This window comes from Fusarium coffeatum (assembly GCF_003316985.1).
Source record: "Fusarium coffeatum strain FIESC_28 chromosome Unknown BRIP53273_contig_9, whole genome shotgun sequence".
NCBI classification, from domain to species: Eukaryota; Fungi; Ascomycota; class Sordariomycetes; order Hypocreales; family Nectriaceae; genus Fusarium; species Fusarium coffeatum.
The window spans coordinates 233,406-257,578 of NW_022157808.1; the positions used below are offsets into that span (position 1 = coordinate 233,406).

The 24,173-nt window shown below is 48.5% G+C and overlaps 9 protein-coding genes across 9 annotated transcripts; 5 read left to right on the forward strand and 4 right to left on the reverse strand.

Moving 5' to 3' along the window:
* Positions 1–785: 785 nt before the first annotated feature.
* On the forward strand, positions 786–1,697 carry FIESC28_00430 (uncharacterized protein; the record flags this gene model as incomplete). Its single annotated transcript, XM_031154581.1, has 4 exons — positions 786–948; positions 995–1,301; positions 1,350–1,381; positions 1,426–1,697. The coding sequence occupies 4 exons, from the start codon at positions 786–788 to the stop codon at positions 1,695–1,697; spliced, it is 774 nt and encodes a 257-aa protein (XP_031021440.1).
* A 966-nt stretch (positions 1,698–2,663) lies between these two features.
* FIESC28_00431 (uncharacterized protein) lies at positions 2,664–4,606 on the reverse strand (the record flags this gene model as incomplete). The annotated part of the gene is made up of 2 exons (XM_031154582.1): positions 2,664–3,722; positions 3,770–4,606. 2 exons carry the CDS (start codon positions 4,604–4,606, stop codon positions 2,664–2,666), a joined length of 1,896 nt encoding a protein of 631 aa, XP_031021441.1.
* A 309-nt stretch (positions 4,607–4,915) lies between these two features.
* FIESC28_00432 (uncharacterized protein) lies at positions 4,916–6,039 on the reverse strand (the record flags this gene model as incomplete). Its single annotated transcript, XM_031154583.1, has 3 exons — positions 4,916–5,222; positions 5,271–5,758; positions 5,809–6,039. The coding sequence occupies 3 exons, from the start codon at positions 6,037–6,039 to the stop codon at positions 4,916–4,918; spliced, it is 1,026 nt and encodes a 341-aa protein (XP_031021442.1).
* A 3,170-nt stretch (positions 6,040–9,209) lies between these two features.
* FIESC28_00433 (uncharacterized protein) lies at positions 9,210–11,797 on the forward strand (the record flags this gene model as incomplete). The annotated part of the gene is made up of 3 exons (XM_031154584.1): positions 9,210–9,274; positions 9,332–10,004; positions 10,055–11,797. The coding sequence occupies 3 exons, from the start codon at positions 9,210–9,212 to the stop codon at positions 11,795–11,797; spliced, it is 2,481 nt and encodes an 826-aa protein (XP_031021443.1).
* A 305-nt stretch (positions 11,798–12,102) lies between these two features.
* On the reverse strand, positions 12,103–13,927 carry FIESC28_00434 (uncharacterized protein; the record flags this gene model as incomplete). Its single annotated transcript, XM_031154585.1, has 5 exons — positions 12,103–12,988; positions 13,034–13,174; positions 13,221–13,388; positions 13,437–13,491; positions 13,546–13,927. The coding sequence occupies 5 exons, from the start codon at positions 13,925–13,927 to the stop codon at positions 12,103–12,105; spliced, it is 1,632 nt and encodes a 543-aa protein (XP_031021444.1).
* A 1,418-nt stretch (positions 13,928–15,345) lies between these two features.
* On the forward strand, positions 15,346–15,897 carry FIESC28_00435 (uncharacterized protein; the record flags this gene model as incomplete). The annotated part of the gene is made up of 1 exon (XM_031154586.1): positions 15,346–15,897. One exon carries the CDS (start codon positions 15,346–15,348, stop codon positions 15,895–15,897), a length of 552 nt encoding a protein of 183 aa, XP_031021445.1.
* A 225-nt stretch (positions 15,898–16,122) lies between these two features.
* On the reverse strand, positions 16,123–18,003 carry FIESC28_00436 (uncharacterized protein; the record flags this gene model as incomplete). The annotated part of the gene is made up of 8 exons (XM_031154587.1): positions 16,123–16,341; positions 16,388–16,606; positions 16,655–16,784; positions 16,833–16,944; positions 17,000–17,146; positions 17,192–17,431; positions 17,482–17,583; positions 17,634–18,003. The coding sequence occupies 8 exons, from the start codon at positions 18,001–18,003 to the stop codon at positions 16,123–16,125; spliced, it is 1,539 nt and encodes a 512-aa protein (XP_031021446.1).
* Positions 18,004–18,458: 455 nt separating this feature from the next.
* Positions 18,459–19,350, forward strand: FIESC28_00437 (uncharacterized protein; the record flags this gene model as incomplete). The annotated part of the gene is made up of 4 exons (XM_031154588.1): positions 18,459–18,731; positions 18,785–19,044; positions 19,100–19,164; positions 19,220–19,350. 4 exons carry the CDS (start codon positions 18,459–18,461, stop codon positions 19,348–19,350), a joined length of 729 nt encoding a protein of 242 aa, XP_031021447.1.
* A 2,578-nt stretch (positions 19,351–21,928) lies between these two features.
* FIESC28_00438 (uncharacterized protein) lies at positions 21,929–22,762 on the forward strand (the record flags this gene model as incomplete). Its single annotated transcript, XM_031154589.1, has 2 exons — positions 21,929–22,201; positions 22,256–22,762. The coding sequence occupies 2 exons, from the start codon at positions 21,929–21,931 to the stop codon at positions 22,760–22,762; spliced, it is 780 nt and encodes a 259-aa protein (XP_031021448.1).
* Between the last annotated feature and the right edge of the window lie 1,411 nt (positions 22,763–24,173).

Below are 24,173 nucleotides of genomic sequence, written 5' to 3' on the forward strand. Positions count from 1 at the left end.
TGCCTTTGATCTATGGCACTAACGATCACTCCGATATTTACATGTCTCGGCAAAAGCCACTGACGGCATCAACCAAGTTATGCCTCCTGCTCGCGCTTCCTCTTTCTCTCTTCCTCTTCCTCTTCCCGCTTCCGTCGACAAGAGGCACACTCGAGTCCAGGGTTGCTGAATCTTAGTGTCTCCGGGTTCAAGCTGCATTGGTCCCATGTTAATCCCCTTGGAAGGAATCGACAAGTTTCGGGCAGCTCCATCTTGTGGTATACCTCTTTGCATGCCGGGCAGAAGATCTCTGTTTTGCTCATGAAGCACATTTTGCCTATGTTGTGGTTGTTAAGGAGTGTTTGTTAGAAGACTTTCCGTTACCGTGAGACCGAAAGCTGCTGCTTTTTATACGCAATGTATGACAGTGTGTCCCCAGATGTGTCACAAGCAGACCTCGAGTAGCGTCACTGCTATCTTGACAGGTGTGATAAAGAAGGCCGCTCTGTTGTCACTTAACCACCATCTTCATTCTCCGTTCTCAAGCGTCTTTCCAGGTTAATCACTGAAATATAGGAACAAACACACAGAATCACATGTTTCCATGCATCAGTCTACACCGTGCGCCAAGACTACCATAGCTAGCCCGCTGTGAAAATGTGCCAAAACGGACATATGTGCCGCTGTGAGTAAGCACTAAGCCACCATGAATAGGCTGGTCATATAAAGATCCGATACCCTCTACTGAACCGCAGACCTTTGACTTAATCTACAAACCTTAGAGATACCGACCAGTGTTTGTTAAAATGGGAGGTACTGTGTCTGTACCCATTGACCGCACCCGGTCACTCAAGGTCATCGGCGCAGGCTATTCCAGGACAGGAACACTGTCTATGGCTATCGCCTTGGAACAGCTTCTAGATGGACCAGTAATGCACGGCGGATCCCAGCTCCTTGGCAGAGAAGACGGTAAGGCTCTATCCGTATCACCTTCAATAGCAGCTGACGATAAGAGCCTATGTCAAGCTCTGGACGGAAGTCTTCGAAGCTCGCCACGATCGACCCAAACTACTTAAGCTTCTGAAAGCGGCGACAGCTGGCTTTGTCGCTATCACGGACGCGCCTGGTAATTGTTTTGTTGAAGAGCTTCTCGAAATCTATCCTGATGCAAAGGTCGTTTGCGTCACACGCGACAGAGAAAAGTGGTGGGCGAGCTGGGAAGCTGTGTCGAAAATGGCAGGAGCTGGCTTTCTCAACGTCTTCCTGATGCCCGTTCCCGGGAAGAGATGGTATCCGAAGCTCGTTACTCAATTTCTCGAACAGTAAGAACGCAGCATTGTGGCGATTGCTTCATCACTGACGGACTTTAGGCAAAATGAGAAGTTCGGCCCGATGACATCAGGTAAGCTCATTCCGTTAGAAGAAGGATTATTGCTGATTAAGCAGCGCGACTTGATGAACACAACGAATACGTCAGAAAGGTTACTCCGCCGGATAAATTCCACATGATGGAATTGAGCCAGGGTTGGGATCCTTTGAGCAACGCACTGAAACTGCCTACACCCGATACATCGTTTCCAAGGGTCAATGATGCTGATGCTGTGAAGGGATTGGAACTACAGATACTCAAGGAAGCTGGCATTCGGTGGCTCATGATCATTGGTTTGCCTGTTATCATGACTATTACAGCGTGGCACGTTTTATATGGATCAGATTAGTTGGCAACTACCTGAACTTGCTCCAAAGTCAAGAGTCAGATAACCGGTCTCTAATAAGGGACTTGATTTGATGATTCTTTTGTGTACCCAGTGGAACTACTGGGAAAGTCAGAAACCAGTTTGCAGAACACCGTATCACTATTGAACCCCGGCTCAGGGTGTTGGAAGAAATGGCAGCTAAATGCATAAGGGACGAAATAGCTTAGGTATCTTATGCTATTTTCGACCTGCTCTTAGGGTATTTTATTTTGGCAACCTAAGCCTTGGAGGAGAATCCTTCTGTTACCCAGCTGCCCCATCAGACAACTGCTATCATCGCTTGGTGTACATGGCCGTCTTGATAACTGAAAAGCAGTATCTCAATTATAATCCATATTTACGCCTTTCGGGCCTTCTGATCTTCGATGCATTCGATATCGATAGCCTCGACAGCCTTATATCTCACCATGACTGAGGACTACTGCATCGATATAGCAAAGGCTGTACAAGGCAAAGCCAGCAATCGGATCGTTACCTATTCCAGTGGCGGGTTAAGAGAGTTCTTGTTCACCTTTGGCGATACGATAGAAGAAGCTACGTTCAGTCTCAACAAAGAAGACTTATCACTGGGTCACGTCCCTGGATCAGACTATCTGAGAAGTCCTGTTACGTATATGTACTTCGGAACCAAGAAGTATACATGGATTCTGGGCTGAATATTTATTGATAATATGGTAACCGTTTTCGACGACATAGGGGAGAAGCGAATCGGCTTTGCTACAAGGTCAGACTTGGATCCGGTCGTTACAAAAGTATAACCGAGACCTTTTTTGCTCAACCGTATATTAGAAAGAGGCACATCTATAAGAAGAATACAAGAGGCATCATGAGTATGGTCATCTAATGTACTTGGCTTTATAATAGGTATTGATTCACTTGTCCCAGCTCCGTACAAGTTGGAAGCTGCAGTTAGTCTTTACCCTTGCCCTAGATATTGCCCCAATCCCATCGCGTTTCCGCCTCAGTAGTGTACCACCCAGGGTGGTGGGGATGCGCCAACTTCGCAGCCAGCTCTTGAGCCTTGTTCTCAATCTGTCCAAATTTATGCGCCTGTCTCACGCAATCAACAATCCTCTCGCAGCGATCCCATATCCTCTTTCGGTTGCGTATGCCGGGCATTTTAGTTGTCCTTGGGTTGAACAGTACCCACGTTCGTCTCCAATCGACTTTCGAATAAGGATAGGTTGCGGTATTACCGATCCACTCTCGTACACCGACGCGGAAATCATGCCATACTTGCGATAGAGCTACCAGCTTGTCTTGGTATGGTACTTCGATCTCGTTACGACGTAGGGTGTTGATAGCTCTGACTGCTGTACCAACTTCTTCCATCTCTGGGAACTCTCCAATGATTTCCTCCCAGAGGCGTGTTTCGAATGTTTCGTCTTCTAGGCCGACTGGAAAGGTTGGTGGTGGGATTCCCAGAGGGCAAATAGGATCCCAAGCCACAGGTTGACATGGCGATTCTGGGTATTGCTTCCCCTCGGATATCTCCCACAGCCACTTCATCTTCTTCAGCACATGTGCTTGGAACTTGGGCTGAGTAAGGTGGTACATTGCTCGACAGGTCTTAGCGACAGCGTTCAAATCTGAGGGCTTGAGTGACCCGAGGATCAGATCCATCATCTCGGGGGGTAGATTTAGCAGCTTTGCGTGAGTTTGGGCAGATCCTTCGGCGACTGTCAAATTCAAGCACAGCTCCAAAGCATTTCCAATTCCAGAAATCTCAACTGGATTGGCAACGAGCCACTCATCTCCGGAGAAGTGGTGCCATGGATAATACCATACGTCACGGGCTCCAGACACTTCAGGTACCAAGCCAGGGATCTTGCTCCGACTGATCCCGTACCCATTCGGGTTATCTTCTATTTCCCGCCAATGCCAAAGTCCGTCAAGGTTGGCATGGCCTAATTTGCGAAAGGATGTCTTTGCATACATGTCAAGACAGTAGGAGTGAACGGCAATGGGGAATGTTTCGTCGGAGTCCTGCCTCATGGTTAATTCGATCTCCAACACGATGTCGGGAAACTTACAATGACTCCATTATTAACGCAATCCCAGGAAGTCCTCAACTCCTGCACTCCATGTCTCGTAGGATAGAATGACCGCCACGCAGCCCAATGATTACCCTGCGCGGCGTTTGAACCGTTTGTCTCTCCTGAAAGAAAGAACAAGCTATCCTTCTCCAGCAGCTCATCCTCAGCTCCGAGTTCCCAGTTCGCCTGCTTAGGGATTATGAGGCGCAAGTTGCGGCAGTTCTTCATTTGCTCCACACTCAGCACATGTCCGTTGATACCTCGTAAGCTCTGGCATGATGGTGAGGCGATGTGCTCACGCGGTATTTTGCGCCCATCTTGTTCGGGGAAATCGCAAAGAACAGGATCTTCGCGTGCTCCTGTGTAGAAGACCTTGTTGTTGTACCACGTCCCATGAGGAAACCTCTCAGGTCGTGGTTGGTTGCATAGATTGGAAACAGAGTACATCTCCTCTGTATCGTCGAGATCTTCTCTTGTCTCAGATGAGCTGTCATCAGAACCGCTCTCTGCTCCCGAATCATACTCCAGGGGTTCACTATCCGTCTGCGACTGGTCATCTGGGATCCAGTCAGGATCATCGGAGTCGTCATCTTCCGGCCAGATAGGGAGCGTATCCCACTCAAGAACCTGGGGATCAGCCGGTGTTCGATCTATAGTCGTGCAGCCTTTGCAGTCTGCGTCCTCCGCCACATCATTAAACGGATACTTCATCCAGCTAACATAGTTTGCACCGTCTATATTCCACGCTGCACTTGGCGGCTCGTTGGGCGTGCGGATGCGTGCAATAGCCATGTCTACACCGCATATCTGACAGTGGAAGGAAGGAGCACTCATCGTGTACAGGCAGAAATGGTAACCAGGATGACTTGGGTTTCGTGTAAAGAACTTCCGGTCAGAAGGGAAAGTGGCTAGTAAATACCACGACCTCACGTCTCTGAACAGGCACCCAGCATGAACAATGTTGAGACAGCTCTAGGCAGTCATAGAGCTAGACTTATCCGAGATTACCCAACGGGTTAAGGATTCTCCGCTCCGATGGTTGGATTCTGGTTGATATCGCCATCTTTATAATAGTAAATTGCTTTGTGATTATCTAATTATGATATGCAGAGTATTTAGTCGTATATTTTGGGCTAGTCCGCATTATGAAACAGTGACCTCGGTGGTCTTCCTGATAACGAGTCCTTCGACATCCATATCCTCCAATTCCGTCTCCGAAACACCTGACCTGGTTGATCCATCCGGCTGAACAATTTGTTCTTGTGAATTGTTTCCCTCTTGGATAGGGTCGTTTCCGCCATACATCTTAGAAGCATAGTTGGACTTTGTGGTAGTGTAGCATCTTGTTTGGGTGTTGATGCCGTAGCGAGTAGGGTTGCCGGCCTGATCACTGTGGGTATAGATGGATCGGTCCTCGTTGAAGCGTAATTTGGAAGCAAGGGTATCGAAACTAGTGACCAGGTTAGCTTTATCAAGAAGCGAAGGGCAAAATACATACTAAAGAACGATCGGGTAGAGACAAAATAGGGCGTAGAGAAATCGATCGAGCTGACTGGCAATATTGACAGCCTTTTGTCCTGGTGTTTGGAACGGGTGAATAATAGTTCGAACGACTCCAATCAAAGCCAAGAAGGCAACACGCATTTCGGTACTGCGTGTGAGATATCGCAAGAGACCGACTTTAAGTGCCGCATTCATACTCGAGTTCTTAGCGGAAGCGAAAATGACAACAAGGAAATAGGCGCTAAGGCATTCTGAAATAGCCATGAATGTGAAGTATCCGATATGTAGGTAATTGATGATGACTTCGTACTCGTGCACGCCTTCGATCAAGAATTTAGCGCGGTAAACGGCGATGAAGACTCGGGAAATGGCGGTTAAACCCATCAAAGCCCAAAAGACGATACTGAAGATGCGCCATTGGGTCGGGCGGAGGACTCGTTCGAGAATGATATAACTGTAAAGCAACAGACTTCCTTCTTGTAACTATTGAGGGTAAGTAAGCGCATCAACGATATCAATTGAGGTACACGTACCAGCCAGAAGAAGTCAGCAAAGACGGCGGCTACCACCTCATTGACAAGAGGGTGATCGTTGTAGTACACATAATAGCAAAGACCGTTCGCGATAGCGCCCGCAGCAGAAGAGAAGATCGGTACAGCAGCCAAGACAGTGAACGTGGTGATTTCGCAGACCAGGATACCAAAGAAGACATTGACCAGACAGATGGTGCTAAAGATGGACCAGCACACCTCGAAGTAATCCATGGTAAATTGACCGATGCAGCTATCGCCGCGAGATGACCAAAAATGTGACAGGACAAATGGAAGAAGCCAAAAAGAAGAGGGATCGACTTTCGATAAGGTACCTGCGCTGATCTTATGTCCGGTTCCTCGGGACCTTCTGTCGAGGTAGGGAGGGACTGCACTATGAATGGCTTTTCCGCTAGATCCTTCGTTAGCCGTTAGCAGGGGTTAACGTTTAGTCTAGATCCAGAATTTAGCTCTGGCCGCTTGATGTGGGTGGGCTGAGGTGGTAGTGACACCAGCTGAGTGTCGTTCACTAACGTCATACAGAAGCGGGTAGCTGTCTTTTCATCCCTGATGCATCAACTTTAGCTGGTATGTGTCTCAGTCTCGAGCCGTCCTTTTACGCCTAGACTCTTTGATCAGCGTTCTGGAAAGACCAGACGATGATAGATCTTTCTCTGCATGTCTCGTCTTCGGATGGCATGTGAGACAGCAAGGATATCAATCCTGTTAGGTCACTTTTATTACCTGAAAGGTTTGGACCCTGCATGGAAGAGGATCAAGGTCGTCGCATCATTTTGGCTCATCAATAGAGTTCACACTAGTAGACATCCTGTTCCAATCCTAAAGTAGGCCCTAAGACACAAAGCATCCCCGGCGTCCAACCGGATGGCTTGCTGTGGCGCATTCCATGACTCGGTTGATCACCAGAGCTGGCGGCCGTTTGCGGAAGCGAAAAACGGTTTAGTGGATGGAGTGGAATCTCCGGGGAAAGAAAGACGAGAGACCATAAATGGATGTGTCATTCGTTGGGTCTATTTGATAATAGCTTGTTTGTCGCTGAGATTGCATAATCTCATTGACTTGCCGAGTCCTTATCCGACTGGATATTGGTCGGCTTTATAGCTTTGTACAGCGATACCCCAGCTTTGTCGCGGCCTATCAGATCGCCTAATTATCGGTATATCGAAAGTCAGGCCATGGTTTGTGTCAGTAGTCGTGAATACCTTCTCGAATCGAGAGTCTCGTGTCATCAGTCATTTCGCGGGCGCAGAAAAGTGGTTCTTCTCGAAGCTCTCGGCTCCGTACGTCCGAACACCACGGAATGAAACCGCCATCATCCGATGTCAATATCAACTGCGGAGGCGCCGCGATGCAAGCATGCATCCGTTAGATAACAAAAACTCCATGACTCCACGTGGTTGAAGAAAGGGGAAGGACATGAGCCGAAGTCTTAGGCGCAGGGGTTCAATAATCCCCTGATTTTTATCGTCAGCTCCTCCGCAAAAACAATTCCGGGGGTCCACTAGGGACATGCCATGAGTCAGTGTTTAAACCAACGACCCGGTTCAAAGACAGGAGACATCCGAGAATGAACCATTGATGGCCGAAGGATTTAGCTGTTGGCCGGTGTCGTGTAGATCGATCTGTTGATGCGAAAATAGATCGCAATGTCAATCGGTTGCAACCTTGATAGCTCTTGGCGATGCGCCCGCAATTTGAACGCATCAGCGAGACATAGCATGATCTTTGCGGCGTGAATCAATCTTCATGCTATGGCAATATCCAGTGAAAATAATATTGAACTGCCCAAAGGAAAAGAAATGTAAAGTGAAAGAAATCGCAGCTCTACAGAGGATTAATTGATGAACGGGTTGACTCGAATGTGGATGGAGATGGTGCGGAGCTAAAGCATGCCCACAGGGCGAGCAGGGTAGGCTTCATAGATTGTAAAAGCAAGTGGCAAAGTAAAGCGACAAAAGCAGCTTGGCGCAGTGGAAGCGCGGTATGTTTACTCGAATCTTGTGTACAAAATTCGCACTAACAACTCCTCAGCCGGGCTCATAACCCGGAGGTCACTGGATCGAAACCAGTAGCTGCTAGCTACGAATATCTTTTTTTGCTTTTTTTCCTATCTGCCTTGCGCTATTGACAATAGTGTTTGGGGGCTCTAGAATGTTATTACTCTTTTTTATTGCTGTTTTTTGCATGGATACTTTGGTAAGGTGATGCGACGGGCGCAATCTTTTTAGCTGGGCTGGCAGCTGTCACTTTAGGTGATCGCGTCGTTTTATGGCCAGTGCACATCTCGTCAGACCACTTTCACCGTCGCATTGACATTTGGATGCCGAGGCCTAAGCATCAAAGCCAGAAGATCTTTATCCCGGTCGCGCGCTCCATAGCGAAAACTGACGCAAGTGCTTGTCGCGGCGGTAACGTGGCCCTGATAGGTAACATATATGCCAATTGCGATCCGGCATCCCAACAAGCAATAGCTATTCCTCCGTCTCGGAGATAATCCCCGAATAGCTCAGCTGGAAGAGCGTTCGACTGTAATTGTTATATGTCATCGAAAGGTCACTTGTTCGATCCAGGTTTCGGGGAGTTCTTTTTTGCTGTTTTTAGGTCTGGAAGTGGAGCGGTCGTCGACGTGACTTGGATTTTAATTGGCTGTGAAGTCTCTAATCGATAACCGCTTGTATCGATAAGCATGTTCTGTCCAGCACCTCGTCGGTTCTTGGCAGCATTTGTTCGTTTAGGTCATACAAATAATCCAGTTACTCTATTCCAGAGATTATTTTGCGTCCAGAATGCTTGTGGTTTCTATTATTCTAGAGTTTTGAGCACTTCTGTACTGGTTTTGTTTGTGTCTAGAATATTACAGAGTTCGAGCCATTGATCAATGGCACCTGTTGTGAAATGGCCACCGAGGCTATCCAATTGACCTCACACAAATACTGACAAAATTCATACTGGAAGTTGCTATTCCAAAATGATCATTCAATATCTTGAAAACTTTTTCCTGAACTGACAACCACTCATCTCGGAATTCCCGGCTGGACAATTTACAGCTTGGATGTAGGGTAACTTCGCGTCCACGAAACTCGCGCTGGAGTCAACAACGCGGGGTAACATCGGGCCTTCTCAGTGGTCGGTGTATTATGAATCCGGGGCAGTAACGATCGTCGGGTCATTAACCACCGAAATTACGATCTCGAGCTTCGACCAACATTTTTAGTCCACGGCAAGAATAGCGCCAAGCGACGATGTGACTCCGTGATGGCTTCTTCCCCTCGATTAGATTCCGAGCCGAAGCGTGCCGAGCCTAAGAACTGCCGATCGATGAGAACAAAACTTCAATGGATCTCTGATGAAGTGATGATGGGATAACAGCACGCGAATTCGTCATGTTGCCAGGCTTGAAGCTTCTTGGTGTTGCCTTGCTGGGAGCGGCGGGTCTTGTTGATGCAACGTGAGTATTGACCTCTACGACAGAACTCATTGAAGAACTATGCTAACTCATTCCCAGGACCCACAAGCCATTCCTTCCCAAAGGTCTCGCCCTAGGCTCCAAACCCACCTACAAAACTAAAGCCTTCAAAAGCTTTGCTCTCAACGGGAAAAACCCAGTGGCAGTCCTCGACTACGGTCACATCGTCGGTGGAGTCCCATTCTTCGACGTCAAATCCCTCAGTGGCCCCGCCCAGATCGAAGTGAAATACGGCGAAGAATGGCGTTCCGTAAACGAGCCCTTCAGTGACGGCCCCCTCCTCTACGGCAACCAACTCAGCAATAACTTCCGCATCGAAACACTCAATATTACAAAGACCGGCCGTTATAACGCGTTTCTCACACAAGGTGGTCAGAGATGGGAATCTCTCAGACTTGTGAATGAGGCGAGTATCAAGTTTGAGAATGTCGGGTTCCATGCTACCTTTCCGAATGTGGATCCTGATCAGGAACCCGGCTTCTTTGAGTGCAGCGACAAGAGGCTCAATGAGATCTGGAAGGTGGGTGTGAGGGGCGCGCAGTCTTCATGTTTGGAGCAGGGTAGTCAGCCTTCGTCGTGGCGAGTTGATCCTGAGAATGGCGCTTTGATTGAGTCGCTGAGACCTATTCAGAGTGAGAAGTCGCCACTTGTTGGAAACCATACTCTCGAGTTTGAGACCAAGATCCAGAGAGGCGGTCTTTGGTATGGTGTTGTAAGCCATAGCCCATCAAATTGACATGAAGAGATACTGACTTTCGACAGGCTTGGGAGATCGGAAAGGGTGGCGGCATCGGTCTTCAAATCACTGGAGACCTACCCAAAGCGACTACCTTCAAGAACCACAACTATACCCTCTCCCCTCGCAACACCCTGCAGGTCACCTCTGGATGGGGTCAAGTCAACCAAACCACTCTACCCACCTACCTTCTCAAGACCTTCGACCTCCCATTCTCTGTCCACGAGAACGAGTGGTACAAGATCCGTACAACCCTCAAGGATGGCTACCTCAGTGCCCACATAAACGACGCCAAAGTCTTTAACATGTCGCTGACTTCCTACCGTGTCTTGTTCAGAGGCCAGATGAAACCCATCACACTGACTGGTCGCTTCGGTCTGGGTGCGTATCAGGACCAGAAGGCTTACTACCGTAACGTCAAGGTCCACGACGATGATCTTGGAAAGGTCGTGTATGAGAGCAGTCTGACTTCTGACGATATCCTCGATGAGTATGGTGTCAGACAGAACCTTTTCGCGGCTTGTCTTGATGGACCCAAGCGTGATCGTCTCATCTGGCTCGGAGACTACTACCACACATCTCGTATCATCGGTGTCAGCACGTCTCGCTTCGACCTCCAGCGCGGAACTTTCGAGTCCCTTATCCCGACACAGAATGAGGAGGGACTGTTTAGTATGAGCGCCCCGCTCGGATACCAAGCCAACATCACGATCTTCGCTGATAACTACGGCTTGGAGGATTACCAACTCCTTGGCCTTTTGTCGCTGTACTACTATATTCAATCCAGCAACGACCTGGACCTCCTCAAGCAGGAATGGAAGTACTTCGAGCGTGTTGTCGACTGGTCTGTCAGCACTATCAACAAGACTGACGGACTGGTCCATCTCAATGGCGCTTTTACAGGTCCTGCTGAGTCTGGCTCTTCCGTCTCTTGCATGACAGCCCAGGCTCTGCACTCCATGGCCGAACTTGCCGAAGCGATCGGCAAGAAGAGCGCCATGAAGAAGTGGAAGAAAGCAGGAGACAAACTCATTGAAGCTATTCGCAAGAACCTCTGGAATGAGGAGCTTGGCGTTTGGAAGCTGTCGACCGCCAATGAGACCGACTTCTCCGTCAACGGTATCGCGTTCTGCACCACGAGCAAAGCAGCTAGCCGCACACAGGCCACGCGCTCTTTCAAGGCCTTGGACAAACTTGCTCTCGGACCAGGATACCTTGACAACACCCGCACAGACCCTGATGCACCAACCGCTAGCATCAGCCCCAACACCAACGGATTTCTCCTCCCCGCCCTCTTCGAGTCCGGTGCCGAGAAGCGCGGTTCTAAGCTCATCGACACACTCTGGGGACCTATGGTCGATAATATCACGACTTCCAGCGGCGCAAGTTGGGAATATGTCCTTCACGATGGAACTCCTGGTCTGGGTTTGTTTACGTCGCTAGGACATCCTTGGGGAGGCGCAGCTACCTATGTTCTCACGGAGTGGGCAGCTGGTCTTCGACCCGCGGAGGGTATTGAGGGATATGGTTACAGAAGCTGGGTCGTTGGACCAGAGTATGGTCTGTCTATGGGCTTGAACTATGCACATGGACGTCTGCAGACTGCTTTCGGAGGAAAGGTCGAGGTTACTTGGAAGCTTAGCAGCGATGAGAAGAATATGTCTGTAACGATCAAGGCGCCGAAGAAGACTAGCGGTGTATTCAAGTTTAAGGGTACGGATAAGAAACTGAGTGGGAAGGAGCAGTATGACTTCACTGTCAAGGTGTGAATTCAGGATGTTTAAATTTCTTGTATATAGCAGTATTCCTTTCAGAATATCTTCAAAAACCCTGTCTAATCGCGTAGTGTGGCGTCAGGGTATTAGATGAATTGGCGGTCGAGAACATAAGAGACGAAATAATTTGATCATCCTATGCTGGCTTAGGCTAGCATTTAGGCCACTTTATTTCTGTACCCTAAGCCTTAGAGGATAATTCTTCTGACATCCACCTGTGTGGCCCAGAGTGTCGAGTTAACATGTTGCCATGTTGATCCCCCGTCATTGCCATCCCTGCTTTCGGCCTGTTCTCCAGTCTATGCTAGAACCTCGAAACCGACCAGGTCAGGCGCCCAGGTTCCGGAGGCTGAAGCACTGAAGGTAACAGTGTTATTGTCGCCCTTCATGAAGCCATCCAGAAGGATCATCATGCGATCACTCTCGAACCAATCGCCACCAGCATTAGGGAACGCCCAACGCTTTGCATCCTCTCCATTGACCGAGATTGACATGTTCCGTGAGTTGGTCTCCCAGTCACCGATCGTGTGATGATACTCATGGTTGATATAGTCAATGCCAACAAAGAGCGATCCATCCTTGGGTGCGCTGACGGACTTGAAAGTGACTTTGGCGTCCTTGCCGATCGACTTAACCTTTTCGTTGGCTGGTAGACATTCGTTCTCTTTGCAGTCGACGAGTGATGCTGAGCCTTCGAGGCTTGCTTTTGAAGCAGCGTGGTAGCCCGAAGACTTGGGCGTGGTAGCCTGGCTGATATCGGAGAGAACGAGAAGACGTAGCTCATGAGGCTTAAGCTCAAACTTCTGAGTACCTTTGATAGTGGAATCCTCATGAGCCCAGACATCACGAGCCTTGGCCTTCTCCACACCAATCAGCGACAAGTCAACTTCGACAGTCTGCGTCTCATTCTTCCAGTTCGCAACACCAAGGACCTTGCGGTTTGACGATAGGTTGCCCGACCAGACATCCCATTCTTCCTCAGTGTATCGAATCACAAGCTCGGCAGCCTGGCCTAGGGAGTCTTGGTTGATGGCGATGGCTTCCTTATTGGACATGATTTCGAGCGAGTGGGCGGGGATCTGCTTGGCGTCCATTACGCCTCCGATAATGAGAGGAGACTTCATCATTGACCAGAGGCCGAAGTGGAAACGTTCTTCTTCGTAGGAGAGGGCACCAAGGCCGATACTAATCTCATTAGCAATGCTATCAGGCTATTGATTTGAAACTCACATCAGCATATCCATGTCTGCGAAAGCGCCCGGGCGGTTGTACTTGGAATGAGCTACAGCTTGGTTGGTGATACGCCAGATCGCTCTCCACGCGTTGAAAATGTCGTTGCTCATTCTCCAAGAGTTTCCAAGTGGAGCAGCCCTACCGAATGTTAGAGAGGGTACGGTAATCGGATCATGCTACTTACCATTGCGGTACATCTTCACCAATACCCCATTGGCACAGGAAGTATTGGATGTCACGGTCCGTCTCATTGATAGCGGCGGCCATTTTGATGAAGCGATCGGGACTCTTTGCCTCGGCAGAGTCGGAGTCCACCATGTCGGTCTTGGAGGTAGCATAACAATTGTCGTACCTCGAGAAGTTAGCTGGATACATAGTAGGGAAAATGAGCGAGACTTACTTGAGGGTGTCGCCTCCCCATTCGGCAAAGGACTTGGCGTCAATTTCTTCATATCCTATAGCTTTGAGTCAGTTGCCAACTTCTGCAAGACTGGGGATTGGGCACGTACCTAGCGAGGCAGGAATATCCTCAGAACCACATTGGAGGTATCCCGCTCCGGAGTAGAGACCAAATTCCAGACCCAGATCATGGATATACTCGCCCAGCGCCTTGGGTCCTGAAGGAAACAAAGTCTCATTCCACTGAAGTCTGCCCTCACTATCTCGATCTCTCGATGGCCATCCGCAATCCACAGTAACGACACTGTAACCAAGATCCAGAAAACCCAAGTCCACTAGACCCTTGGCGTTGATCTTGATGATCTCCTCATTGGGAAAGCAGTTGTAATGGTTGTAAGAGTTCCAGCCCATAGGCGGCGTGGGGGATTTGACAGTCTTTCCGGAAGTGCCGCCGATACCGGCGAGAAGTGCCGTGAGAGCGAGTGCTGACATTGCGATGGCTATAGAACCTTTGTAATGACCTATACCCCGTCGATCATGCGCTGCTAGGGCTGAGTCGCCCATTGCTGTATTTATATATCCACAATACCCGGATGAAGTCAGTTTCGGAGCAGGTTTTCGTTGATGGTAGGTCAAAAGATCAATAATGTAACCTCAAATTGATGAGAGTAGTTTTATGACATAATGGCTAGGTTTCCATAGGCGCGGCTAGTCGTAAACGAACGTCTGTAGCATTTTGGTCGAAGATATACGATGTTGAGCTCTTCGATGCGGATGGGATCGACTTCTCATAGGTGCGCATGATTGTCCCCGTTAAGGTTAAGTAGGAGTAGGTAGAGATCAACAACACTATGCGGGGAACCGCTCGCGCTCACTGCGGGGTGAAGGTTGCATTCCGGGGAAGCTGCCGAGAATTGAAGCAAGATCGACACCAGAGGAACAAGACAAGACAAATGGCATGGCTATCTCCATAGAATGGGATGCAGGAAATGGTCCAATTTGTTGTTCGTCAGGCTCTGAGGGTCAACAAACAGGTCCTCTTCCAAGGTCCAAGGGGAAAAAGTAATTCCGGTATTAGAGCCCGTCTTCGCATGTGTCATGAACTTGCTGCATCGTAGATGTAACGATAGATATTTCCAACGCGCTGGCCTCACTGAAATCTTGACTCTTCCTATCTTTGTCGTCATGGTAGACCGCCAAGTCAATGAACTTCAGGCTCCATAATAAACGCCATAAGCCAAACCACCACAAAGACAAAAATATGACATGTAACTCTCTATTGCTGTCTTGAACTGTGCCGGAGAAAGAGGTCATGAGTAAGGCGGGAAAGGAGATCCTTACAGTATGCCGCTGAATAAAAACTGAGACGTGGGACCCTTGTTCCATCATTTCAGGTGTATGGTTAACTTCAACAACAGGGCTGAGAATGAGGCAACACTCTTTATTGACAATGACTACCATGGTCCTTAGAAGAACAGAAGAATAGTATGATAGTGACAACTGTCTTCAGCATAAAGAGATTGCGCAATGAGGTCTTGTCAGGGCTGATTGCTGAGTTGTAATATTGAAACCATTGCCTGTGACCACGTTCAGTCTTTGTTCAGAACCCTGTTCCAGAAACGCCTCTTTTTGTATCAACCTTTATTCTGAGGAACAAAATGACAAGTGATAGGAAAGTGATTGTAAAGGTAGAAATGAGGCGAACGATAACCGTCGCGTCCAGACATATTTAAGCCCGTTGATCCAGCGTCTTTCGATCTAACATCACAACCACAATTTCCACTGCAATTTGCAATAACCTAAACAATCCACAAAAGCAACAACCAAAACTAAAACCGCAACTACACCCGTCTACGCAAAACAAAACAAAAAAAAACCACCACCACTCAACTACACTTTTCACCATCATCATGGCTTGGCTTACCAGATACGAGCGCCTCCTTCAGCGCGCCCGCCAGCTTATTAACTTCCACAAAAAGCACGCGCAAGACCCAACAAACGAACGATTCCTCTTGGCCAAAGCCATCAGTGACCCCGCGCTACTAGCCGCCGAATTCCTTGCCCGTGAGACAGAGCCTCTGCAAGATGAGGCTGAGTACCCTCCAGCTTGGGAGACCGGCCTGCGATCGCTCTCCATCATCCTACGAAACTTCGAAGAGACTGTCAAGCACGAAGAATGGTACGAAAACTGGGAAGATGAACGAGTTGCAGTACTCAAGATGGCGAACGCTATCCATCGTGAAGCCCGGCTGATGGAAGCTGAGGCTGAGGTTGAAGCGAAGAAGATGATGGAGGAAGAAGCTGAAGCCAATGGCCGCAAGATGCGAAAGACCGCTATTGAGCGCGCGGCCCAGCTGATTGATGCCGATTTGCAGGCCAAGACCAAGACTCCCTCGAAGAAGAGAAAGGCCGAGGTGGAGGTTCCTGCCACCGACCGAGTCTTGCGCCCTCGCCGCAAGTAGGGCGGAGTGAGTGGCAACGAGAGTAAGGGAACGCTGGACTGGAAGGTTTGGAGGAAGAATGACTGGAGGAAGGATGGTTTGCACGAGATTCTCTAGACTTGTATTTTGCTCGCACGTTTGTACTGTCATTACTGTATGCCTGTCTGTTTGATTGTTGATAGACCGATGAATTCATCACCTCTCTTTTGTCTCATACACTAGCTCCATCGTTTGTGAAATATTATGCTAGAGCTTAACACTTGGTTGAATCGTGAAGAGATTCCTGCCATCCGATCCAACCTCAACAAAGCCCTTCATACCAATCGGCTCCGTCGTGGTGCTGACAAGGGTCGACAAAGTAAACTCATCGGCATGGTTTGCGATGAACCTCTGCCCAGTCTCGGTAAGCTTTCCCACGACATGGCCTAACTTTGGCCCGCTTCGATCATGGTCCACAGTGTATGTCTGGAATTGTGTTAGATAAGCGAGATCTCAAACAGAGTTCACATACCTCGATGATAGCTTCGCCCTCTGCCTTGGCAGTAAATTCTGGACCTTGTGACAGTTGACCGTTGTCAAGGAATGTTGAGCTCTCGTAGGGCGAACCGTCTCTTTTTGGCTGGGCAGAGAGGCAGATTGCGTGCTGCCAAGATAGAACGCCGCCGTTGGCAAGGACTAGACCGTTCTGATACTTGCCGTGACGTATAACCCTAGCCATCTCAGCAATAGCCTGTTGAGTCGTCAGAGGAGATCGTACAAATGGGTAGAGGGGACTTACGTGAAGTGAATAGTTGTTGCCCGCGCCGCCGAAAGAAGTCAGTCCTCCAATGAGGGTGATAGGCTTCTTTGGTTCCATCAAGTCGATGTCAACATGTTTGCATGCGATCTTGGGTACGATAGGAAAACACCTGTTCAACTATTAGCACAACACTCATAGCTAGGCTCGTGCCACTGACGAGTAGAAGTCGTAGCAGTCAATCTCATCTTTTGTGAGGCCGGCGGCTTTGAGTGCCTTGTCGATAGAATATTCAATGGCAGGGCTTGAGTAAAAGTTCGATCGTTCCCAAACTGTGAAACATGGTACGTTAGCAATAGTTCTGGAGGAAAGACCAAAGCATCTTACAATCTGAACTGTCGTTTGAACCAGCTCCACCAGTGAGATAAACCCATTTCTCTTGCGGTATTCCGAGGTTCCTAGCATACTCGGTTGAAGTGATGATGCACGCAGCACCTAGGTTGACACCATTGAATGCATTCATTAACAATGGATCTGAAAAGTCAGCAGATAGTTACACCCCTCTAGGAGAAGACGTACAGGGTGTGCATATCATTCTGTTTTCCTTGCCTACGGTCTTGATGGCGTCGATATGTCGGGGGGTTTCGCCTGCCCTCCAGCTATTCGGATGTCGACACGCGACCTTGTCAAACTTAGCGTAGAGTGCTGCCGACTCATGGTGATTCTCTGAGTAAGTTTGCTCATAATGTCTGCGGTATGCGTTTTCGTATAGAGGGTACACTTGGATCGGATTACCAATGGAGTGCGTGGCGCCAGCTCCTACAACTAGTCAGTGTCTTCGTTCAATCGTACCCACCTATCGGCCTTACCTTTCATGAGAGAAGTGTCTCCTGGACTATATTGCTTGGCGTTGGGATTCCCATCAGTCCATCCTGGCGGAGGCATATGTCCAGCCTTTTGACAGGCAAATACTACAAATACGTCAGCAATAGCACCTCGCCCGTTCATATACGACACATACACGAGGCTAACGCTTCTCCTCCTGTGACAACAGCCATATTTGTCTCTCCTCTCGCAACCTTCAAAGCCGCTGAGTCACAAAGCGCCGCAGGCGTGTTTCCTCCATGATCAGCAACTGCAAGGTCGGTCGCCTGACCACCAAGTCCTTCCGCCAGAAGTTTCGGCAGGTTCTCGTAGTTCCAGGACCAAGGAGGCACAGCATAGATGCTCTGTATATGCTTTGTGACATCAATTGTAGAGTCCCTTGACGCGTCGCGGATCGCTGATAGCATGAGCGCAGCTGGTTCAAGGCAATGTTCGAGCGCGAAGTCTTTTTGACGGATTTCGCCTACGCCGATGATAATTGGCGTCGAGAATGATGAGTTCACCATAGTGATTCAATAGATTCTGTAACAGAGCGGTAGACTGGTGAAGAAGGAACGCGGTCTCCAAGTCGATGACTTCAGCCGGTCGTTGATGCTTGGAGGGGTCTTTAGCCTCGGCATTGCGTGGGCTCGTGAACAGCGACTAAATGCTGAGTCAGCATTGAACTTAGCATATTGGGGAAGATCCAGCATGCTGATATAGGAAGAATTCGATTGTTGAAATGGTGTTTCAATAGAATGTTTGTTAATCTACACTTCGTGCTTACATGAGCAACAAATAATTCGCGACGTGACGCGTGCAACATCCTGCAGCCGAGGGGCACTCTTCCACTCAAGCCCGGCAGCCATTCACCATTAGCATTCCTTCCGAAAACACTCCCTCCAGCATTTCAGCATCGCTTGAACAACAACAGCCAGACAAAATCTCACCACGAACAACACCTGACGACGAGAGATCGACCATGAAGCGCAAGCGAAGCGATACCAAAGCCCTTGATCAGACTTCTCATCCCACTTCTCTATCGATCACCTCTCATCGATCGGAACCAAAGAAGATGGAGGACGATTCTTCAGACTCTGCCCCATCGGTGCCAGGCATCACTCAAGCCAAGCCCTGGTTGAGTCATAAGACCTTGAATCCTTCAGACAACGACATGCCAGCTAGTCTGAAGGCGCTTTACATGCGTCTGCTCCCCATTCAGAGAGACAAAAATATCATGCCTCGAAGCTGCAAGGTCAGTGGTCAGATATCTCGTATGATGCATGCGTTTTGACAAGCCTGGTGCAGGAAACTCTTGAATGGAAGTCCAAATCTATTTATCAGATACTGGATGCTGATGCATACTATGATCGGCCCTCTCTTGGACCAGACTACGCTAAACAGCTACTTGGTGGTGTCGAAGGAACCGTCAGCTGCGCGAAAAAGTGTCATTCTCGGCAGTACGACAAAACAGGATGGAATACCCTCGTCTATCCACGAATCATCAATGCCGCTATCAGAGGTGTTAATACGGGGAGAGGCCATTGGCATCTGGACTTTGCGCCATGGTAGGTTTCTGAAGCGCCATGGCCTTCTAACTCACCCAACTTACTTGGTCTGCAGTGAAAGAGCTGTCGTCGAACCTTTCTTATCAAAAGAAACTAGCGATCAAGCCTTGCGCGGATTACGTATTTTTCATGGTCCCACGCTCCGACGAGACAAATGAATTACTCGATAATCTAGAAACCCATTTTGACCCCGCCAACTTCATGGCATTCAAGCCAACGCACAAGTACCCGATCGTGTTGGGCATCAAGTCCAAAGAGCTCCACGGTGAAGATCCCGTCAGCCCTGAGCATCACTTGGCCGCTTAGCAAGCAGCCCAGTGGCAGGATCTTGAACAGTTGATGCGTAACAAAATCTTCGAAGCGGACTTCCTGCCAGGGATTATTGTTGAAGGTCATGAGTGGAAGTTTGTTGCGACCACATTCAAAGACACGAAGTTGGTAAGTGCATCGATGTACTCGGCTATGCAGGTTCTGACGGCATATGACAGACCCTTTGGTCGAGCCTTTTTCTCGGCTCAACGACTACAGAGGTCGGTGTCCTTCGAATACTGGCTGGTATCAAGGAGATCGGCAAATGGATGTTCGAGGAGTTTTGGCCGCTTTACAAGAAGTATGGCCTTGATCCATTGAGATAAGACGGTACCTGAGGGATTGGGCGCTGGTGGCGTATTGTTATTGGGTTGAAGTATAGTAGATCCCCGAAATGTTTCAGTTCGATCAAAAGTCCCATAGCGCTCGCAATTCATGCAATCCAAAGGGAGCGTACTCGTCCTGTTTGCGGGAAGCCATTTTATCTAAGCCATTTAGTTGGCGGCAGGGTGCCAGAAGAATTGTTTCCACAAAGCATAAGAGACGAAATAATTTGATCATTGTACGATAGCTTAGAGGAGCTTTTGGGATACCTTATTTTTGTTTCCTAAGCCTTAGAAGACAATTCTTCTGGTACCTGCCTGGCTTGGTAGGGGTTATCAGGAACAGAGAGACAGTCATTGGCCAAAAAACCATGAAGGTGGATAGCTGAGTGCTCACGAAATGAGGTGGTTTGATGGATAAGATAAGGCTTCAACTTACCCTACGTCGGCTTTAGAGAAGGGTTTGAGGTTATTCTTAACCAGAAACGTATTAAATAGCTCTTAGGGATTCATCTGTTTAGATCCTCCAAAATGTTGTACTATTTGATCCTATGTTTGGTTCGCCTCTCCTAGACTGACATAATGTTCTGGATTGATCGGGTGTTTCTCTTGGAAACGGACGTCGAGTAAAAGAACAAAAGGTTTATTCCTAGTTTCACTAAAGCAAACATCACACACGTTCTAATCACTATCCTTACTGGCATCTTAACAGTCTAATAAACTTGGAAGTGGAAAAGATTCTCTTAATAGCGTAAAATTAAGCTCTACGATTTCACCGCTGTTCAATTGATCGCCAGTTTTCGATGATATTTTTAGAGTACTCAACCCATGCTAAACTTTATCTCAAAGTTTATTTGGTATGGACTCAGTGTAATATACCTGTATTCACAGCACCAGAAATCTCCCATTGTTCGTAGAATGTTCAAAGACCTTCAACACTTTCTGATTTCCAGATGAGCTCGTCCCGTATGTGCCAAGAATAGTTCCCCCATGAATTAGTAGGCTATAGTTCTGACAGTTTGTTATTGCTAAGTGGATGCAGTTGAAGAGGCTGGGCGACCTTCCTGATTGGCAACTATCAGATGAGCTCGAAAACCGTCCGTCCCTACATATAGAGTAAGCAAACAAATCAATTAAGACATCAGATCATGGATAAAGATAGTGCTCGTATGCGGTCAACATCTCAACTATGCAGAAGTCGTCTAGTTCCTTGAAATACAGGTGGCAGAATTCAAAACTACCTTCCCAAGCGAGACCGGTCTTGCGAACTATACAGGAATCTTCAACCTCAATCACATACCCCAAGACCGTATGGCCGTCCACACGCCGCCAAAGCACAGCACTATACGAGGGAGCCAAAGATAAGCCGGCTACAGATACCGTGTTTGGAAGGTAGATAAGATATGATAATCGCTCTGCTGCTTCGCTTCCGTATGAGCGATTTCGCAGCTGCAATGCAAAGAAGCACTTTGGCCAAGGCCTTAGAGTGTCAATGCGTTATCTTATCCTGGTTATTGCGTGAGCTACAAAGGTTCCTCGCGCTTAGTTGACCGGTTTCAGATCCGCTGAAGCTGGGCATCTGTGATTGATGGACGCATGACCACTTTCTAGGAATTATCCCCGCCTATAGTAGCAGTGCAGCAAGCTCTTTAATGCTTGGCAATAAAACGGATTTGAGATTCTCCGGCTGTTGTTTTCGGACCCATATCTTTGTTTCTACCTCGAACTCCTACCAAGTCAGCCTGCAAAGCACCCAGCAAAACATTCCACGGCTCGCGGTAGCCTCGATCACTCTTCATCTCATCTTAACTGTCTGTGCCCTCATCACAAACAGTCACATTTAACCGGCCATCCCCACATTCTCAATGGTCAACGCGATTATCGACTTTCCTCATCGGGACGATGATCCTTGTCGCCAAGCTCCTCATATGCCGATCACTTGCACGGGAGGATGATAAGGTTAATGCTCTCTAGCAAATGCCGAACTGAACAACGGAACAACGGACAACGATACCAGAAAGGCAGGTACGCCAATATGCACACTCTCACGATATCACAAAACAAGCTTATCGCGGGGTATCCACCAGAGAGGCAGGTAAGGAAACTAGACTATGTTGAGGTTGACTGACTCAGGTACTATCCAGAGAGGTTGATGAGATTGTGTATATAAAGGATGGCAAAGATCTCTTTGGATAATCATCACTCATCAGCCTCTCTTCACTCTTCAACTAGCTACTCCTCAAACCGCCACAATGGTCAGAATCGCCGCCCTCGTTGCCCTCGCCGCCCCTCTGGTCGCTGCTGCTCCTGCTCCTGTTCCCCAGGATGCTGGAGATGTCAGCATCCCCAACATCGTTGGTGGAACTTCAGCCTCTGCTAATGAATTCCCCTTCATCGTCAGCATCACCAACAATGGCGGTCCCTGGTGCGGTGGTACTCTCATCAACGCCAACACTGTCATGACTGCCTCCCACTGTGTCCAGGGACGATCTGCCAGTGCTTTCGCCATCCGTGCTGGATCTAACGTAAGGCCTCCCGGTATCATGTCGAGCATTCACCAGCTAACATGCTCCTTCTAGTCTCGCACTTCTGGTGGAGTTACTTCTCGTGTCTCCAGCATCAGAATGCACCCTCAGTTCAGCGGTTCTACCCTCAACAACGATGTTGCCCTCCTGAAGCTGTCCACCTCCATCCCCACCAGCAGCACCATCTCCTACGGTCGCCTTGCTGCTTCCGGCTCTGACCCTGCTTCTGGCACTCAGCTCACCGTTGCTGGCTGGGGAGCTACTACCCAGGGCAGTGCCTCCAGCCCCGTCAACCTGCTCAAGGTTACCGTTCCCGTTGTCTCTCGCGCCAGCTGTCGATCCAGCTACGGCACTTCTTCCGTCACCGACAACATGTTCTGTGCTGGCTACACCCAGGGTGGTCGCGATGCTTGCCAGGGTGACAGTGGTGGTCCCATTGTTGACTCTTCCAAGACCGTTGTCGGTATTGTCTCTTGGGGTGAGGGATGTGCCCTGGCCAACTACCCTGGTGTCTACGCTCGCGTTGGCACCCTCCGATCTTGGGTTGACAGCAACGCCTAAACGCTGTAACATGATGGAATGAGTAGCTGAGATGAAGAGAATCTGAGATTTGGATGACATGATTGGAATGATGGATTGGATTGATTACATTCTGTACATAGTTAAGATTCAAATACATATGTTGAAGCATTTTCATTGTTCGAGCCAGATGAGTGAAACTATGTGTCTCTGAAGGCTCCATATGACCCACGAGAGCATCCTTTTCGTGTCTAGATATATACCTTCTGACCCGGACCTTGACTATCATCATTGCCGTCTCAGTCTATGATATGTCAATGTGTTCTCTTATCAGTGCGTTTTGAAGAACCTACTCTTCAAAGAACTCAAATAGCATCATCGAAGTATCTCTAATTATCACCAGATGTGTCACAAGCAAACCCCGGGTAGAAGAGTATCTTTAATGAAAGCAATCGGCACAAAGTCTCTAAGCTTTTGTGTTTATTCATACAACAAGAAACGAGGGTGAGCCCCAGGGCTGGAATTGATACATCATAATGCTTTCTTTCCCTGCGCCTTCCCTCCTTGGTCTCCATCATGTAGGTACGAGCGATTTCGATTGAACGCTTCATTTTGACGGAACTATTCTCCTAGCTAAGAGCATCGCCATTGTCTATCTAAGTTTCTAAGCCAGCTAAGCACAGCTCTCAATTGCTTGTCCAGTTAAGAAACTTATATAGACAATAGCACTGCTCTTAGATAGCAGAACAATTCAATCAACTATGATAATCTTTGGTGTACAATAATTCTTCTATCAACCTTGCGTCTCAGAGAGATCCTTCACAACCACACCTTTGAATTCTTTGAGCTTCTCAATAGCCTGCTGAGTCATTGGCCTGAAATCATGGTCAGCGCTGTCTTTTCACTCCCTGACTGGCTGTATTCACGGAGGATAGTAAGTTGGCGGCATAGTTCGGGTACTTCGCCAGTGATCAGCCCCAGTGTCCTCTTTTATGAGCCTTGGAAGATGTCAGCGGAATGATCAGTCTTCGGGCACGATGTCTCGTACTCTTCTGACGGTTTCGATGCTGCCTGCCAATCTTCGACCTTGTCGAAGAAATACGTGATTTCCTGCAAGAAGTACTGTTTAACACCTTGAATTTCTTCGCATTATGTAGGCTCACCTTTCGCTCAGCCATGTTTCGTAGAGCAGACGGAATCAAGAAACACGACGCACAAGCAGCGACAGTAATGGGTACAATGTGATATATCGAAAGAAGTACCATTAAGATTGGATTCGTATCATCATAAACGATCCAAGGTCAATGCGTGGTGTGTTGTCGATTTAAGTAACATTTAAAGCCTCGGACCAGTGTTGAATGAGGAAGGTGAGTGATGTGTTCGACAGGGGGTGAAATCGTCCGGGCAAAAGATCCTGGTCGTCGTTCCCCGCACCTGGTACGTCACCCCCCCC